General features: G+C 41.0%; 1 protein-coding gene across 5 annotated transcripts in view; it reads right to left on the bottom strand.

The window, feature by feature from the left end:
- Positions 1 to 1,252: 1,252 nt before the first annotated feature.
- ADAMTSL5 (ADAMTS like 5) overlaps positions 1,253 to 20,207 on the bottom strand; it is a 123,065-nt gene continuing 104,110 nt past the window's right edge. For 2 of the 5 annotated variants that reach the window (XM_056516552.1, XM_056516570.1), the window contains 2 exons: positions 9,278 to 9,346; positions 7,516 to 8,106 (listed from right to left, as the gene is read on the bottom strand). In XM_056516552.1, the coding sequence (XP_056372527.1) occupies positions 7,799 to 8,106; positions 9,278 to 9,346 (377 nt within the window). In that variant the 3' untranslated portion in view covers positions 7,516 to 7,798. Of the gene's footprint in view, positions 1,395 to 7,515; positions 8,107 to 9,277; positions 9,347 to 20,207 lie in introns of those variants that run through there. The other 3 variants (XM_056516561.1, XM_056516580.1, XM_056516591.1) reach the window with 3 other exon arrangements.

Raw genomic sequence — 20,207 nt, 5'->3', positions numbered from 1 at the left:
GCAGGAAAACCGAAATGCCAACTTACTGTTTTAGTTCATTATAAATTACCTTTAGGGTGCCGTATTTTGCTGTATATTTTCTGCAGCTGATTTTGCTTCCCATTGACTTCAATGGGTAGGGAAATACACAGCAGCCAATACATAGCAAAATACACAGAAAAATACTGCACGTGTGACCAGGGCCGGACTGGGCATAAAAACCAGCCCTGGAAATTATTGCATTCCAGCCCCACAGCATTGTGTCATTGCGCCCGCCATGTGCAAAGGTGTATCACTTTACATGGCCAGATATACATATGTACACACTCACACGCATACCAATATAAATCTGTCTATATATATATATATATATATATATATTGATATATATATATATATATATATATATATATATATACTGTATATATATAGATAGATAGATTTAAAACCAACATATGCAGCACATCCAGATAATATTTAGTGGGTGCCAGCATCCAAAACCTTGATCGGGGTTACTCCAAGTAAATGTCCAACAAAAGGGCGCAGCACTCCAGTTCAAAAAATGTGTATATTTATTCCATTTATTCCATCATATGAAGTCATGCAACATTTCTCCTCTCTATGGAGTCATTGTTTAGCTTGAAATTGGCTGCATAGAGCGCAGAAATGTTGCTTGATTGGATATGATTAAATACAAATACACTTTTTTTTTTAAACTGGAGTGCTGTTGGATATATATATATATATATATATATATATATATATATATATATATATATATATATATAACACAGATGGAATACACCACTACTTTGCCAAATGTGAGAAAGCCAAAGAGAACATCTAAGACCAAATCACAGTCCACAAATTGAAAAAGTAAAATGGTGCAACACTCCATTATTGGGAAAAAATAGCAGCAATGTTTGAAAAAGATTCTATGAAGGAACTGAAGCATTGCATGTGAAAACCCTTTATGCTGAAATCAATATCACCCATAATATCAGTGTACAAGGAGAAATAAATACATATTACCGTCATACTGTTACTGACAAAATCCTGTATACTGAGATCGCTATTATCAATAATACTAGTATAGAAGGGACAAATAATACCACCACACCATCATCACTACCCCCACAGAATGACTAATACTCCCACACTGCTACTGAAAAAAAATCCACTATGCAAATATCGAGATTTACACCATCCAGTGATCATGTACAGGTAGAAACCAACAAGCACTACCGACCAGATAAATGCTTACAGTTACATCTAGTAAATCACAGGTGACATCTTCTCCAAGTGAATTACAGGTGACTTCTTCTTTGATCGTAGTCGTTCACTTTTACTTTTCTTCTCAGTCTGTCTGGGTCATCATGAAGTCTTCTCCCGGCCAAGACTTGTCACCGCAGAATCTGTCAGACACACATTTTAAGCTCCTCAACTCAGCACCATCTACACCTCTATACAAACTTTCCATCAATATTGCCTCACAAAGTAAAGGTGTCCCCATACAGTAGTTAGGCCCTATCCTTGCCATCATACAGTAGTTAGGCCCCCTCTGTACCCCCATACAGTAGTTTGGCCCCCTTTGAGCCCTTAGGCCCCTGGTGTGTCCCCATATAGCAGTATTAACTAGATAAATCTTTATATTAGGTTAGGAGGATTCCCTCCATCTTAGCTAGTTAAATTGGTAAATCCTAGCCCCCCTCCCCATTCCACCCTCCATATTAGGTAGTTAGATCTCCTGCCCCTTTAGGAAGGTACATAGACAGGCAGGCTTGACACAAATAGTATGAGAGATGAGAACATGTGAAGGCCTCTAAACAAAATTAACATTATTTTTCTCTAACAAAGAATATGCACTAAGGGTACTGCATACCTCCCAGTGGGACATTCCTGCTTTTAGGGTGATAGTCCTGCATTTAACTGTAAATGCCTCCTAACGAGACTTCACCAGATAAATGTGCCACTCGATGGGAAGCCTTTGGCTCCTTACCTTGTCAATCACTCACAAAAGGCCGGACCCTTCCTTTACGCTCTGGCGCATGAGTGATGTCATCAGACACCAGAACACAGAGGAAGAGGAAGGAAGAGGCCATGCTGAGGGAGCCACTGAAGCTGACAGGGGAAGAAGACAGAAGACAAGAACAGCAGGAGGTAAGTATGCCAGTAGGGTTTTTCCATTCTGGATGTGCAGGCATGGTGAGGGTGTGATTAACCCCTAAAGGACCCTTGACGTACGCGTACGTCATGACACCCTGGTACAGGTACGTAAGCGTACGTCATGGAGAATTCCGGCCCCTGCCGCGTGCCGGGCAGGGATCGGACCAGGATGCCTGCTGAAATCGTTCAGCAGGCTTCCTGTGCAAGCGCCCAGGGGGGTCATCACACTTGCGATTTGCACGATTCCAGGTCATTACGGGTCTATAGTGACCCGGAATATAAGGGGGATCGCGGGTGTCTAAGACACCCACAATCCCCCTGAAGAGATAGGAGTGAGGTGGCAGGGGTGCCACCCCTCCTATCCCTGCTATTGGTGGTCTAGACACGACCACCAATAGCAGATCAGGGACGGGGGGTTAACTTTCGTTTTCCCTGTCCTGACCACCCACAATAGGCGGGCGACGGAGATCGGCGGGCAGCGATGACGTGCGGCTGGATCCGACGGAAACCGATGAGTTGCCTAGCAACATCTGGAGGGTACAGTTTGAGACCACTACAACTCCCAGCATGCCCAGACAGCTGTTTGGGCATGCTGGATTATGTAGTTTTGCAACAGCTGGAGGGCTACAGTTTGAGACCTCTATATAGTGGTCTCTAAACTGTAGCCCTACAGATCTTGCAAACTACAACTCCTAGCATGCCCAAACAACTGTTTGCTGTCTAGGCATGCTGGGATTTGTAGTTTTGCGACAGCTGGAGGACCACAGTTTTGAGATCACTTTGCAGTGCTCTCTAAAACTGTAGCCCTCCAGATGTTGCAAAACTGCAAATCCCAGCATGCCCAAACAGCAAACAGCTGTCTCGGCATGCTGGGAGTTGTAGTTGTGTACCTATTGCATAACTACATTTCCCAGCATGCCCTTCGGCGATAAGTACATGCTGGGAGTTGTTATTTTGCAACAGCTGGAGGCAGACTGGTTGGAAAATACTGAGTTAGGTAACAGAACCTAACTGAAGGTTTTCCAACTAGTGTGCCTCCAGCTGTTGCAAAAGTACAACTCCCAGCATGCACGGTCTGTCAGAACATGCTGGGAGTTGTAGTTTTGAAACAGCTGGAGGTTTGCCCCGCCATGGGAACGTACTGGGTACATTCACACGGGCAGGTTTACAGTAAGTTTCCTGCTTCAAGTTTGGGCTGCGGCAAATTTTTCACCACAGCGCAAACTCCTAGCGGGAAACTCACCGTAACCCGCCAGTGCGTATGTACCCTAAAAACACTACACTAACACATAATAAAGAGTAAAACACTACATATACACCCCTTTACACTGTCCCCCCCAATAAAAATGAAAAATGTATTGTATGGCAGTGTTTCCAAAATGGAGCCTCCAGCTGTTGCAAAACAACAACTCCCAGCATTTCCGGACAGCCACTGACTGTCCAGGCATGCTGGGAATTTAGCAACAGCTGGAGGAACCCTGTTTGGGAATCACTGGTGTAGAATACCCCTAGGTCCACCCCTATGCAATCCCTAATTTACTGTATATACTTGAGTATAAGCCGAGTTTTTCAGCACGATTTTTCGTGCTGAAAACACCCCCCTCGGCTTATACTCGAGTGAACTCTCAGTGGTCTTCAACCTGCGGACCTCCAGAGGTTTCAAAACTACAACTCCCAGCAAGCCCGGGCTGCCATTGGCTGTAGTTTTGAAACCTCTGGAGGTCCGCAGGTTGAAGACCACTGCAGCCTTCGACATCATCCAGCCCCCTCTCACCCCCTTTAGTTCTGTACTCACCTCCGCTCGGCGCTGGTCCGGTGCTGCAGGACTGTCCGGTGGGGAGGTCGTCCGGTGGGATAGTGGTTCCGGGCTGCCATCTTCACCGGAGGGCCTCTTCTCCGCGCTTCGGACCCGGCCCCGGAATAGTCACGTTGCCTTGACGACGACGCAGAGGTACGATCATTACCAACGTCCCTCTGCGTCATTGTCAAGGCAACGCCTCCATTCCGGGCCCGAAGCGCGGAGAAGAGGCCCCCCCGGTGAAGATGGCAGCCCGGAACCACTATCTCACTGGACGACCTCCCCACCGGACAGTCCTGCAGCACCGGACCAGCGCCGAGCGGAGGTGAGTACAGAACTAAAGGGGGTGAGAGGGGGCTGAATGATGTCAAAGGCCGCAGTGGTCTTCAACCTGCGGACCTCCAGAGGTTTCAAAACTACAACTCCCAGCAAGCCCGGACAGCCGATGGCAAAAAACGCAAAAAAATAAATACCCACATGTGATCCCATTTTGGAAACTACACCCCTCACGTAATGTAATAAGGGGTACAGTGAGCATTTACGCCCCACAGGTGTCTGGCAGATTTTTGGAACAGTGGTCCGTGAAAAGGAAAAATGTAATTTTTCATTTGCACAGCCCACTGTTCCAAAGATCTGTCAAACGCCAGTGGGGTGTAAATGTTCACTGCACCCCTTATTAAATTCTGTGAGGGGTGTAGTTTCCAAAATAGGGTCACATGTGGGGGGGGGGGGGTCCACTGTTCTGGCACCACGGGGGGCTTTGTAAACGCACATGGCCCCTGACTTCCATTCCAAATTTTTTTTCCCAAAAGCTCATTGCCGCTCCTTCTCTTCTGAGCATTGTAGTGCGCCAGCAGAACACTTGACGTCCACACATGGGGTATTTCCATACTCAGAAGAGATGGGGTTTCAAATTTTGGGGGGCATTTTTTCCTATTACCCCTTGTAAAAAATGTTAATTTGAGGGAAAACTAGCATTTTAGTGGAAAAAAACGAAATCATTTACACATCCAACTTTCACAAAAAGTCGTCAAACACTTGTGGGGTGTTAAGGCTCATTGGACCCCTTGTTACGTGCCTTGAGGGGTGTAGTTTCCAAAATAGTATGCCACGTGGGTATTTTTTTTGCTGTCCTGGAACCATAGTGGCTTCCATAATTGAACATGCCACCCAAAAACCATTTCAGCAAATTTTGCTTTTCAAAAGCTAAATGTGACTCCTTCTCTTCTGAGCATTGTAGTTTGCCCTGCAAAGCATTTTACGTCCTAACATGGGGTAACCACGGGGGGCTTTGTAAACGCACATGGCCCCTGACTTCCATTCCAAATTTTTTTTCCCAAAAGCTCAATGGCGCTCCTTCTCTTCTGAGCATTGTAGTGCGCCAGCAGAACACTTGACGTCCACACATGGGGTATTTCCATACTCAGAAGAGATGGGGTTACAAATTTTGGGGGTCATTTTGTCCTATTATCCCTTGTAAAAATTTTAAATTTGAGGGAAAACTAGCATTTTCGTGAAAAAAACTAAATCATTTACACATCCAACTTTCACAAAAAGTTGTCAAACACCTGTGGGGTGTTATGGCTCACTGGACCCCTTGTCACGTGCCTTGAGGGGTGTAGTTTCCCCCAAAAAATATTTTGCTGTTCTGACACCATAGGGGCTTCGTAAATGTGACATGCCCCCCAAAAACCATTTCAGAAAAACTCACTCTCCACAATCCCATTGTTGCTCCTTCCCTTCTGAGCCCTCTACTCCACCTGCCGAACACTTGACATAGACATATGAGGTATTTTCTTACTCGAGAGAAATTGGATTACACATTTTAGGAAGATTTCTCTCCTTTTACCCCTTGTAAAAATTCGATAACTGGGTCTACAAGAACATGCCAATGTAAAAAATGAAGATTTTGAATTTTCTCCTTCAATTTGCTGCTATTCCTGTGAAACACCTAAAGGGTTAACAAACCTTTTGAATGTAATTTTGAATACTTTGAGGGGTGCAGTTTTTATAATGGGGTCATTTGTGGGGTATTTCTAATAAGAAGGCCCTTCAAATCCACTTCAAAACAGAACTGTCCCTGAAAAATTTCGATGTTGAAAATTTTTGTGAAAAATTGGAAAATTGCTGCTATAATTTGAAGCCCTCTGATGTCTTCCAAAAGTAAAAACATGTCAACTTTATGATGGAAACATAAAGTAGATATATTGTATATGTGAATCAATATATAATGTATTTGGAATATTCATTTTCCTTATAAGCAGAGAGCTTCAAAGTTTAAAAAAATGCTAAATTTTTTATTTTTTCATAAAATTTTGGAATTTTTCACCAAGAATTGATGCAAGTATCAACAAAATTTTACAACTAACAGAAAGTAGAATATGTCACGAAAAAACTATCTCGGAATCAGATGAAAGGTAAAAGCATCCCAGAGTTATTAAGTGACAGTGGTCAGATGTGCAAAAAATAGCCGTGTCCTAGAGTGAAAATTGGCTGGGACCTTAAGGGGTTAAGGGACTTCCAGATTTGTGAGAGAATTTACAGCCAAATTTGAAGTAGATTTTACATCCTGTTAAGAGAGGCTGGGTTCACATTTGGTCTAAATTTGTTCTTCATATTGCAGCTTCTTCTGTCCAAAACAAGGGCTCTACCTTTTTAGTTTGCTATTGAAGGCTGTGAACAGTTTTTCTACCGCAAACTGCTCACAGATTTGCTTTAAGACCAGTGTTTAAGACAATGTTCTTAGTAAGTACCCCCTATGTACTTTTGACTCTGGACTCCATAATGTGATTACTTGTTGAAGGATATTGTAGCAATATATCTTATATATTAAGTAGAAAGTCAACAGAACTCCAAGTTCCAATATTTGATTTTTTCATTTAGGGTGTATTCACATGTACAGTATCCTGCACATATTTGATCTGCAGGATTTAAATCTGCAGATTTGAAGCTGTGTTCAATCATGTAGTTTACATTGAAGTTGGCCACATTACATCTGCAGCTTTAAATTCTGCACATCAAATATGCGCAGGATACTGTACGTGTGTGTACTCCCTTAAGGGTTATCTGTCTCCAGAAGTTCAAATGAATGGGATAATTAATCTCACCTTCCAGATAACAACCTGGAGACATATAACCTTTAAAGGGTAACTGTCATTTTAGATAACTTTTTAGTATAATCTGTCTTGTGCTCACATGAGGAATAGAACTATTTCTGGCCATTATATAACCTATATATGGCATTTTTGTTTACCTTGGTTACTCCATCTGCAGGCTTCATTTCTGTGTCACCTCTCTGTAACAAACACTAAGATGTGTTCACACTATGGAATTTCCATGGAATTCCATTTGGAAAAGCGGAATCAGTGGTTATTTCAAGTAGCATTTAACCCCGGAAATAATCAGCGGGAAAAAACATCTTATCAAACAAATGGGATTTTGCAGCAGATTTCCGCCAAAAGAATGAACGTGTACATTCTTTCATCAGAATCTGAATTCCATAGGTCTCTCCCTGGACTTCTTCTCCTCACTCACCCTTCTTGGCCCCTTCTCTCCCTAGAATAGTAATTTTGCAGGGGAAAAAAATCAATAAAAGCCCAAACACAAAACAATGAGAAGCAAAAATGGATTGTGAACCTACCCATTTTTGTGCTTTAGTACATTATTTTAACTTCTCTATAAATTATATTACTATTAAATAAAACATTCCAGGCTTAATGTGTCCCATGTCACAGGTGCTCTCAGTTATAGTATTACTTGGAATCAATTCTGCATTCAGCTTGCTGTTCTTATTTTTGATGGCTATGGGCCTCACCGTCTGCATGTATATAACAAGGAGGCTGTTGTGTGACGGTCTCAGGAGGTTGTTCTGCACAGTCGGTTTAGTCTTCCCATCTGGTAGTCCTCACGTTGTGACCAGGGTCTGACATAGCTATTAATGGTGAGCAGGATTCTGTTCAGAGTGCGCTCATAGTTCACATGTTTAGAAGGCATCATTATATATTCTTTACGATCTTGAAGCTTAGGACAGTCACATTTGTTAGATACCCAAATGTATTCTCGATGCACAAGAGGGAACTTGTTTTTGTAAACATGTTTAATTTGTACGTCATAGCGTGTCTCCTGGCCTATTGTCTTCTTCCCCCAAATCTTGCCTCGGATTACTGCACAGAAAGAGTTAAACCAACATGTAATAAAGTGTCTAATTTTGTGTAAAAGTTATACAGCTTTCTAATATATTTTGTGCTCTTCACAGTTTTCAAGAACTCTGCACACATTGCAGAAAACGAAACTCTGTTATGGTTGGTCATCTCCACCTAGATTTTATTTTTTATTTTTTTACTAATCAGAATGAGATACTAAAACATGTTTCTATTTTCTGAATATATATATTTTTTTTATTTAATTTTTATACAGAATTATGGGAGTAGCCATCTTGCCTGTGCTGTTTTTAACAGCATTTAGAGAAAGGTACAATAGTCTGTAGGGGACCCTGTTCATTTGCATAGAACAGGTTTCTAGGCATGCTCTGTGACCTGTGCAGAGGTCATTCTAAAGGGGCTGACCTCTGACATTAGCTGTTGGAAAAGGTGTCTTATTCATCTACTGGTGTTACCTTTCACTGTACTCCTGTCTGGGATGATAGGTAGGGTTTTTCCATTTCCATTTACTTACATTATGCCATTCACTGTGCAGGATTGTAATTATATTTTAATAATTCAGACATTTCTGCATGTGAAAATACCAAGTATGTTGGTTTTTTTATTATTTATTTTACACTTTTTAGTCCCCATAGGGGACTATTATATGCAATCATAGGATTGCATGTACTCAGTAGCATGTAATTAGAAGAAGAAGACTTAACTATTGAACCTTTAGGTTATGTTCATACAGAGTTAAATTAGGGCGTGTATTTTATTTTACATTTTTGGCCAGTAAAAAACATTTGCAGCGGATTTTTACCAACTATGGCTGAGAATGCAATTGTAAAATAAAATACTTGGCCCCATTTTAAGCTGTGTGAACATAGCCTTACTTGTGTAATTAGGACTAAGCTAAGTACCAAGTTATGAACCTGAGGATGTGATGTGAAATGTTTTCATTCGTTAACAATAAGCAAAGTTCATGAAAATGGTGAAAAATAAAAACACAATGTTATATTAGAAAGCGTTCAATATACAATGATTAAACTCTATTTACATAAGATTGTAAGACCTCTGTTGTATGATATAATTATAACAATCATGAGTTTAGTTGTTTTTCAGACACATTATGGACCGGCTCATCATGCAGCTTTAACTTTCTAATAGAATACTGAACAAATCTCATGCTTACCAAAATCACTCTGACAATATTGTTTCTTCCTCTGGGATTTGCCCTTGAACTGCATACACTTCTGGCAATCTCATCCAAGAAAGGAAAAAAATTTTAAAAATCCATAACAATAATATTCTAAGGAAACTGAATGTTCATTACCAGATATAATAAGTTAGACACATTTTGCATGTGGATTCCTTTAAACTAAGCAGCTGTGAAATAAATGGTTTGATGGACTGGTAATACTGTGTATGTATATACAGTACAGACCAAAAGTTTTGGACACACCTTCTCATTCAGAGTTTTCTTTATTTTCATGACTATGAAAATTGTAGATTCACACTAAAGGCATCAAAACTATGAATTAACACATGTGGAATTATATACAAAACAAAAAAGTGTGAAACAACTAAAAATATGTCATATTCTAGGTTCTTCAAAGTAGCCACCTTTTGCTTTGATTACTGCTTTGCACACTCTCATTCTCTTGTTGGCATTCTCTTGTTGAGCTTCAAGAGGTAGTCACCTGAAATGGTTTTCACTTCACAGGTGTGCTGGTGTGGAGGAGGAGGTGTCATGGTGTGGGGGTGCTTTGCTGGTGACACTGTTGGGGATTTATTCAAAATTGAAGGCATCCTGAACCAGCATGGCTACCACAGCATCTTGCAGCGGCATGCTATTCCATCCGGTTTGCGTTTAGTTGGACCATCATTTATTTTTCAACAGGACAATGACCCCAAACACACCTCCAGGCTGTGTAAGGGCTATTTGACCAAGAAGGAGAGCGATGGGGTGCTGTGCCAGATGACCTGGCCTCCACAGTCACCGGACCTGAACCCAATCGAGATGGTTTGGGGTGAGCTGGACCGGAGAGTAAAGGCAAAAAGGGCCAACAAGTGCTAAGCATCTCTGGGAACTCCTTCAAGACTGTTGGAAGACCATTTCAGGTGACTACCTCTTGAAGCTCATCAAGAGAATGAGTGTGCAAAGCAGTAATCAAAGCAAAAGGTGGCTACTTTGAAGAACCTAGAATATGACATATTTTCAGTTGTTTCACACTTTTTTTGTTATGTATATAATTCCACATGTGTTAATACATAGTTTTGATGCTTTCAGTGTGAATCTACAATTTTCATAGTCATGAAAATAAAGAAAATTCTGAATGAGAAGGTGTGTCCAAACTTTTGGTCTGTACTGTACATGTTTTAATATCAGACTCATTGGCTGGTTAGGAAGGATGTGTATGCAGAGATAAATCGGTGACTAAAATTACTTTACAAAGAGTGAAAAACTGTCTACTTAATTATGAGTAGAGTTGTGCGAGCTTTTCAGAAGTTTGGTTTGTTGGACTCGCAGAACTTTTTGGTTCAAGGCAAATATGTTTTTATGCTAACCGGCAGTGAAATAATCCTCAAAAGATGTGTATAACTGCCTAAGAGCTCTAAATCCCTGTATACCACTGCTAGGGTCACCTAGGAATGAATTCAAGTAGTTTTAAAGTGGTTTTAAGGCTAAGTTAAAGGGGTACTCCGCCCCTAGACATCTTATCCCTTATCCAAAGGATAGGGGTTAAGATGTCTGATCGCAGGGGTTCCGCTGCTGAGAATCTCTCCTGCAGCACCCGTGCCTGATGACGGGCGATACAGAGGCCGGAGTATCGTGGCATCCTGCCCCACCCCCTCGTGACATCACTCCACGCCCCCTTTAAAACAAGTCTATGGGAGGGGTGTGGCGGAGTACCCCTTTAATGTAAAAGTTACGGCAACATGCATTAACTTATGGTAACTAACAGGTTATTTAAAAACATACTACAGATGCCTGCCGGTGTTAAAATGCACACAGAAGTATCAGAAGACGCAATTGCTTTTTTCAAGAGGGTTGGGAGTTACAACAGGATTGGTGTGTGTCTCAACATAGTGAAGAAGAAATTGCTTTTGTAAGCAATGAAATACAGGAAAGTTGAAAAAATCTAAAATTCTTTTTTTTTTCCGTTGCAAGTATATCAAAATAGGGAAGAAATTACTTTTGTAAACATTGAAATTTAGAAAAGTAAAAAAAAATGTATGAATTCTGGTAGAAAACAGACATGGTGCACATCTACAATCTTGTATAATGATCTGATTGCTTCTCAGCATAATATAAAAAACTAACAGGTTGTTAGTATACATTTTTGATCAAAAAGTACAAGCCCACTCGCCACGTCAAGGCCACCTATTTAGAGTGGGTCCCTAACGTCCCTAGCATAAAATGGCGCAGCACTGGGCGGCGACCACCACCGCCGCGACACCAGTGCCCACAGGGGGGAATGACCCACTGGCAGAGTGGCCCCAATGCCACTCAAACCAGTCTATGGGTCGCACCCCCCCCACAGACACGGCGCCACGGCAGCAACGGACGCCGCACAGCACCACACCAGTGTGAACAAGGTGTAATAGCACACTTACCATGCTCTCCCAGTCAGACTGGGAGGCTGCCAGGAAAGAAATGGCCCTTGTGTAGCTAACTACTACTTATATAGGGTTGGGCTGAGGGGGTGGAGAAGAGTGCAGACACATGTTCAAACAAAAAAAAAAGGAGGGGGATAGAAAACACAGTGTGAATTCGGGTAGAAAACAGACATGGTGCACATCTACAATCTTGTGTAATGATCTGATTGCTTATCAGCATAATATCAAAAACTAACAGGTTGTTAGTATAAATTTAGGGATCATGACAGTGTTCTCTGTTCATGTCAGGAACTGTCAAGAGTAGGCGCAAATCCCCATAGCAAACTTCTCCTGCTCCGGACAGTTCCTGATATGGACAGAGGTGTCAGCAGAGAGCACTGTGGTCAGACTGAAAAGAACTATACAACTTCCTCTGTAGTATATAGCAGCTGATAACATAGTAACATAGTGACATAGTTCATAAGGTTGAAAAAAGACCAGAGTCCATCAAGTTCAACCTATAACCTTAATGAGTCCCTACTGAGTTGATCCAGAGGAAGACAAAAAACCCTCATACTTGAAGTAAAAATTCCTTCCCAACTCCAAATATGGCAGTCAGAATAAATCCCTGGATCAATGTTCTGTCCCTATAAATCTAGTATACATAAGCGGTGATGTTATTATTCTCCAAAAATGCATCCAAACCACTTTTGAACTCTTTTACAGAGTTCACCATGACCATCTCCTCAGGCAGAGAATTTCACAGTCTCACTGCTCTTACAGTAAAGAACCCCCGTTTGTGCTGTTGTAGAAACTTTCTTTCCTCTAGACGTAGAGGGTGCCCCCTTGTTATAGATACAGTCCTGGGTATAAAAAGATCATGGGAGAGATCTCTGTACTTCCCCCTGATATATTTATACATAGTTATTAGGTCACCCCTAAGCCTTCTTTTTTCTAAACTAAATAACCCTAATTCTGATAATCTTTCTGGGTACTGTAGTCCTCCCATTCCCCGTATTACCTTGGTTGCCCGTCTTTGAACCCTCTTCAGCTCCACTATATCTTTCTTGTACACTGGTGCCCAGTACTGTACACAGTATTCTATGTGTGGTCTGACTAGTGATTTGTACAGTGGTAGAATTATTTCCTTGTCGTGGGCATCTATGCGCCTATTGATGCACCCCATAATTTTATTTGCCTTGGCAGCAGCTGCCCGACACTGGTCTCTACAGCTAAATTTACTGTTAACTAAGACTCCCAAGTCCTTTTCCACATCAGTCGTCCCAAGTGTGTTGTTATGCAGTAATAACCCAATTATGATCATAAAAAATATTAATTATGAAAAATGTAAAATTATGAAAATGATTAAAAATATCAAAATTATGACCTAGTGAATTGTAGACAGAGCCAATCACTACAATTCACATCCGAGTACGACTATTTCCTCAGATATCAACAAGTTCTTTTAATGACGGGATGACATTAACTCTTAAGGATATAGTTTTGCAATATACAATAATACACAGCAAAATTCACAGACACTTGTCCAGCTCACCAAAACCCCTCCAATGTGCACGGATCGGTGTCCAGCCAACACCCAATAGTGGAACAAAGAAGCAGTAGATCCAGCACTATTCTTTGCAACTTTATTGTAACACAGCACTCGGATAAAATCAGCCAATACAACGTTTCGAGTGCATGCGCTCTTTTTCGGTGATGTCACAGGTAAATCCAGGTGAGGTTAAATACCTTTCCATCTTAGGGAGGGGGAAAGAACTTACTCCTAGCCCCACCTCTCACTGGAAACCTGTGACACAGTTCACATTAGTAAAAACAAACATTGATTTAAGATATATAAAATCTATAAAGAACATGCATGCAATAAATATTGCCATATTGTTCATACAATTGTGGGATCAAAGAAATGGGAACAAGAGGTTTATAAGAATACTATAATTATAATTACTAATGTTTTACCTAGCAATTTATGATATATATAATGTTAAATATTAAATATTAATAGTGGAACAACAGTTCATGACGGACATTAAGTCCCATCGGGGAACGAGTCCCCAATGTGAACTGCCAATAAGCCTCACGATCTGCAACCACCTCTTGTTCCCATTTTCACATGCTCAATGGCAAAGATTTTGAAAGAATTTAATTTACCAGCGTGTACAGAACGAAAATGCACAGATGCCGCAGATCGTTGTCTCACCGCAGTGAGTGTACTATCATTTAGATGTTCGAGTGCTCTGATTTTCAGTTTTCGTGTGGTATATCCTACATATTTTAAATTACACTCTGTACATTCTATCATATTAATCACATTACTGTAATTACAGTTAATGTAATTATAGATAGAATATTTTTTAGTGCCATCAAAGTTTTCAAACTGGGTGGTCTGTTTCACATACTGACATGTGCGGCATACTTTATGTCCACATTTGAAAAAACCTTTTCTCTCTATCCAATTTTGATTATTTATTTTGTGTGAAACAACCACACTGGGGGATAACTTATCACCAAGTGTGGGTGCCCGCTTAGAAACTATCTGACATCCTACACCTAATATTTCAGCCAGGGTTTCATCCTGCCTTAGATATTGCATGTGTCTCTGCACTATGTTTTTAATCTGGCCGAAATATGGTGAGTAGGTAATGGCTAGTACGGGTGTTTTATTTTGGGTTACCGCCTGACGTGTTGGATTTAATAAGTTACTTCTTTCTTTTTTAGACACTTTCTGTTCTGCTTTCTTGATAGTGTACGAGGAATATCCTCTCTGTTTTAATCTTTGTTTTAACTCACCAGCTTGAGTATTGTACACTACGGGATCTGTGCAGTTCCGTTTTAACCTAGTTAATTCTCCTACTGGAATCGCTTGTACAGTATGTCTGGGATGATTGCTATTGGCTCTTAGGACCGTATTACCCGATATCGGTTTTCTGTATGTTGAAGTCTCGTTCTGTACACGCTGGTAAATTAAATTCTTTCAAAATCTTTGCCATTGAGCATGTGAAAATGGGAACAAGAGGTGGTTGTATTAGAAAAAAACTTGCAGATTGTGAGGCTTATTGGCAGTTCACATTGGGGACTCGTTCCCCGATGGGACTTAATGTCCGTCATGAACTGTTGTTCCACTATTAATATTTAATATTAAACATTATATATAGCATAAATTGCTAGGTAAAACATTACTAATTATAATTATAGTATTCTTATAAACCTCTTGTTCCCATTTCTTTGATCCCACAATTGTATGAACAATATGGCAATATTTATTGCATGTATGTTCTTTATAGATTTTATATATCTTAAATCAATGTTTGTTTTTACTAATGTGAACTGTGTCACAGGTTTCCAGTGAGAGGTGGGGCTAGGAGTAAGTTCTTTCCCCCTCCCTAAGATGGAAAGGTATTTAACCTCACCTGGATTTACCTGTGACATCACCGAAAAAGAGCGCATGCGCTCGAAACGCGTTTGATGTATTGGCTGATTTTATCCGAGTGCTGTGTTACAATAAAGCTGCAAAGAATAGTGCTGGATCTACTGCTTCTTTGTTCCACAATAATACACAGGTATTATAAAAGTATGCAGATTTATTGGTTATAAGATTATAAACATAAATGAATAATAAACACAGATATATGCAAATGAACATCAGTTAGATATATTAGTAAACATTACAAGCATGTTAATTGGCTACAGATAGTAAAACAATACATGCGAGTAGTAAGTAACTTGTTACAATAAAACAAGAACTACTAGGTTAGGAATATAGTAAAAGAAAAAGTTACATATCACTCTTTCCAGAGGAAACCTCATGATAAAAAGATGGGCATATCTAATCATAGACATATCAATATGGAATGCTAAATACATTCCCTGCCGCTTCTAACCAACTACAAATCACATGACTCCATGAATGGGCAAATCCATCTAAGGATATAAAAATGGAAGAACTATGATATACTTCCACCCAATTCTGGACTATTTTCTATACATGATCTTGGTAAGACATTAAGACAAACAGCAGAGTTTTATGATCTTGTTAGACTATATTTTAGGAAGAAGAACTTGAAACAAGTTTCCTATGTGGGAAATATACTTATAACACTTAGTTTGGCGAGTAGGAATTCTATCAATATGTATAAGCAATTATTTAATGCTTTGATAGATTATGAGTCTTAATTCTTCTGCAGGAAGAATGAAGTCTCACAATATCCTAAAACTATAATCTCAATATGGAGATAATTAATTATTTTATTTAATTAATTTATTCGCCAATCTAAATGGTATAATTCCATCCACATGATCCCAATTAGTCTTAATTAAAAGGAATACCATTTTTGTGTCTCTTACCAAGTCTATGTAAGAACCTCGCTTCTGCTCTGAGGAACACTGAATGATCAATCTCATCGTCATGGATAGCCATTGGTCTTGTACCGTGTGATCAGTCTGTCTTGCTGGGATCTCACATGGCTTTTCCATCTTGTTGGACCTTTTTCCTGTGTCTTTGTGTGCTCTCTACAGCCTACACTCAGCCTCTAACATCTGGTTTGCCAGACTTTTTAATTAGTTAGACACACCCTCCTAAATTGGAATTCCCCAATGAATGTAGGTTGGGCAAGTACATGTGGTAATGACTATGACATCACTATAATACCCAGAATGCATTGAGCAAATCACCCATAGTGCCTTTCCTGTCGGTATAATGTCAACTACCCATACGCTAGGGGGTGCTATTGCATAAGCAATTAGCATCATTACCATTAAGGGTTAACTGTCAATAACTGGTCATAAACCCACATTCCACACTTGACGTATGGAACCATAATAAAAAATTCAGGGATTATTTTTGACATATATAAGTAATTGAAAACTGGATTATTATAGACATCTTGGGGCCTACCTAGACATCCAAATTTATTGGAGAGATAAGAATATCATGGAGGTCTCTTTCACACAGACGTGTGAATCTCTCTGTGTCTAGTCTTATATAAACAGCCATAAATATCTAAAGAGATAAGAAGTATTCTCTCAGACTGGCCCTTGAATAGAAGAACTTTAGAATACACTGTGGTCTATTTAGAACATACAACATGGCAGACATCATGCTATTATGCTATGAAACATAATGATTCATTTTTGGGGCCTACAATAAGTATGACAGTGCTCCCATTTAATACATAATCCCAGCCCAGATTTTCCTCCCCATGTGCATTACCTTACATTTATCAGTGTTGAACCTCATCTGCCATTTCCCAGCCCAAACCTCCAACCAATTCAGATCCATTTGTAACAGTACACTGTGTTTACCGCTTTACAGAGTTTAGTATCATCTGCAAAGATAGCTACTTTACTATTTAACTTCTCTACAAGGTCATTAATGAATGTTTTAAATAGAACAGGACCCAAGACTGACCACTGTGGTACCCCACTAGTAACAGTCACCCAATCAGAATAAGTACCATTAATAGCCACCCTCTGTTTCCTATCACTGAGTCAGTTACTTACCCACTTACACACATTCTCCCCCAAGCCCAATCCTTCTCATTTTATGCACCAACCTTTTATGTGGCACCGTATCAAATGCTTTGGAAAAATCCAGATATACGACATCCAGCGATTGTCCCTGGTCCAGTCTGGAGCTGACCTCCTCATAAAAGATAATCACGTTAGTTTGACAGGACCGATCCCTCATAAACCCATTGTTACGTTATGCGCTCCGGCCACACATACTGGCTGTGAGCGCATGGTCCCATTACCTGCCGGCGGGGCTGGGACTCGCAACACGGGACACGCCCGCATGTGAGCCCCAGTCCGTCACTCACCTGGTGCTTCTCCTGCCCCAGCCTATGCCTCCCTGCTCCGGCGTGCGTGTCCCCGTCCCCTAGAGCGCGTGTGCCGGAGCTTTAAGATTTAAAGGGCCAATGCGCTCATTAGTGTGATTCACCTGTGGCTCATTTAAATATTCCTCCACCCTCCTCACTCCCCTGCCGGATCTTTGTTGCCTTGAGCCTGAGAGAAAGCATTCCTGTTTCTGCCTTGCTGTGTATCTGATCCTTTGCTTTGTGACCCGACCTTGCTTCTCTGCCGCCTGCCTATTGACCTCCTGCTACGTCCTGACTAATCAACCGTGCCACCTGCCCTGACCTTCTGCTTTCCAGACTACGAGCTGCCTTATCCCTCCTGTGCCTCGCATCTCCTCAGCCGCCTGTGTGGTCAAGCCGTGCCAGGGGCAGCAACCTGGGTGCCACCTGCCGCAGCGATTCCATCCCGTTTTGCGGCGGGCTCTGGTGAAAAGCAGCGGCACCTTAGACTCCGCTCCCTGGTACGGTCTGAGTCATCTGCCACACATGTCCAGCGGATTCACATCCACCGGGGTTCCTGTCTTCTGAAACGTGAGTGTTACACCCATGCTGATATGGAGTCATACATTTATTTTATCAAGATATTCCTAAATAGCATCTCTTAGAAAACCCTCAAACAATTTACATACAACAGAGGTTAAACTAACAGGTCTATAATTTCCGGGGTCACTTTTTAACCCCTTTTAGGGGTCTGTCTATTACATTACTTAATTCCTTTAGAAAACGGGGGTGAATGCAATCTGGACCTGGTGATTTGTCTATTTAGATTTTTTGTAGGTGGCACTGTACTTCTTCCTGGGTTAGACAGGTGACCTGTACTGGGGAGTTTACTTATCTCGCTGTATTTCACCTGGCGCAAATCTGGAGAGGAAAAAACAGCAGAGCTCCTCATGGGACGAGTATCGTTTGATACACAGTGTGTTGTCAAGCAAGTGATGTGCAGTGGGTGTTAGTAAACCACTCACCTTGCTTAGTTGTGTATATTGACACAACTACAAATGCGCTTGGATGATCATGCAGGTGGTGCAGCCTCCTGGTCCCGGATCTTGGAATGCTCCTGGCCGGTAGGTACAGTAAATATGAGAGGTACAGTAAATGTGAGAGTAAAAATTTACCCGGTTTTCAGCGCAATCCACCAAGGATGGGTCACGGTTTCTTCAAAAGAATTTTTATTTGCCAAAGAAACAACGCATTTCAGAGCTTTGGAGCTCCTTCGTCAGGTAAACATGCCAGTATGACAGTACTGAGTGCAGGAGTGCTCTTTATGTTCAAAATTGGTGCCAAAGTGTAGTTGACCCTGCCCCCTGGGTGTGGCCGCCAACTCCAGGCCAGTGATGAACACAAGAGTTTAACATTGTCCTACTTAAACATTGAATAAAAACCCATAAAAACTTCATGACATCAAGATAGTTGAACACATGAATAAACTTAGTATACCTACTATGGGTTTTGAGTTGCGATAGTGGTTCATATAAGCCTCTGAACACTGGGTGTCTAGTGCGCATGTGTCCGCTGGAATAATAAGGACACAAGGCGCACGCGTCCACTGGTCTATTGTGGGTGTAGTGAAGGATCATATTATGAATGGCGTGTGTCGGCGCATGCGCACTAAGTGCTGGGGCTGCATTGAATGGATCTCGGATTGAGCGGCACCTGTGGACGCGTGCGCAGTGAAAAGAGGGGGGGCTGGGCTGGTTGACATGTACGGGCGCGTGCGTACTTGTTAATGGCAAAACGGTCTTTACTGCGCATGCGCTAGCAGCGCTGTGTAAAGAACTATGTGTGTGTGTAGGAACACAGGATACCAAACTGTCTCACATGGCGCATGCGTAGAAGACTAGTTGATGAAGGGAAAAAGCCAAGGCTCTAAGCGGAGAGAATCCATTATTGGTACCACTAATTGATACAATATGTTGGACACTGTAGATTCTTATATTGAAAAAGGGGAACAAATAGTGATTGAGTACAATGATAGTTCTTGCATAAATGGATAAATAAATACATGCCTTGTACATCTAAAAACAAGAATTAAATTTAAAATACATAATTAACATATACTATATATTATCAGATATATAGTGAATGGATTATAGTTGTATCAAAACTAATGAATAATGATAAGTTAGGGTAATTGTGTGAATACTTGGCATATGTCACATGCATGGGGAGCATATGACAGATGACTATAAAATATAAAATATCAATACATCATAAAAACACGTCATCTGACAATAGAAGAAACCTGAATAAATAGTAGGATCACACAGGGATGTATATGGTAGGTAGTGTTTGTGGTAGGTAAAGTATAGATACATGCTATAAGTGATATGCTGTGTATGATGTATATAACTAACGAATGCCGGATGTAGGCTGTTGAGCTTGTAAATCCAATATGATTCACTGCGTTGAAGTTTCTCAAATCTATTGTGAGTGTGACTGGGAATATGCTCGATTGCTAGTAACGAAAATGCTGTAAAATCACTGTTGTGATGTGATGCCGCATGTCTGGAAACACAATGTTGTAGGAATCCTCTAGTGACATTATACCTGTGACTGTTCATGCGGGTCCTAAGTTGTTGAGAGGTTTTGCCCACATACTGGAGTTTACATGAACATTCCAAAAGATAAATGACAAATGATGTTGAACAA

Source organism: Hyla sarda, chromosome 1 (assembly GCF_029499605.1).
Source record: "Hyla sarda isolate aHylSar1 chromosome 1, aHylSar1.hap1, whole genome shotgun sequence".
In the NCBI taxonomy this organism is placed as follows: Eukaryota; Metazoa; Chordata; class Amphibia; order Anura; family Hylidae; genus Hyla; species Hyla sarda.
Note: the sequence above shows the minus strand (reverse complement) of the source record. Positions and strands in the feature narration are given on the sequence as shown.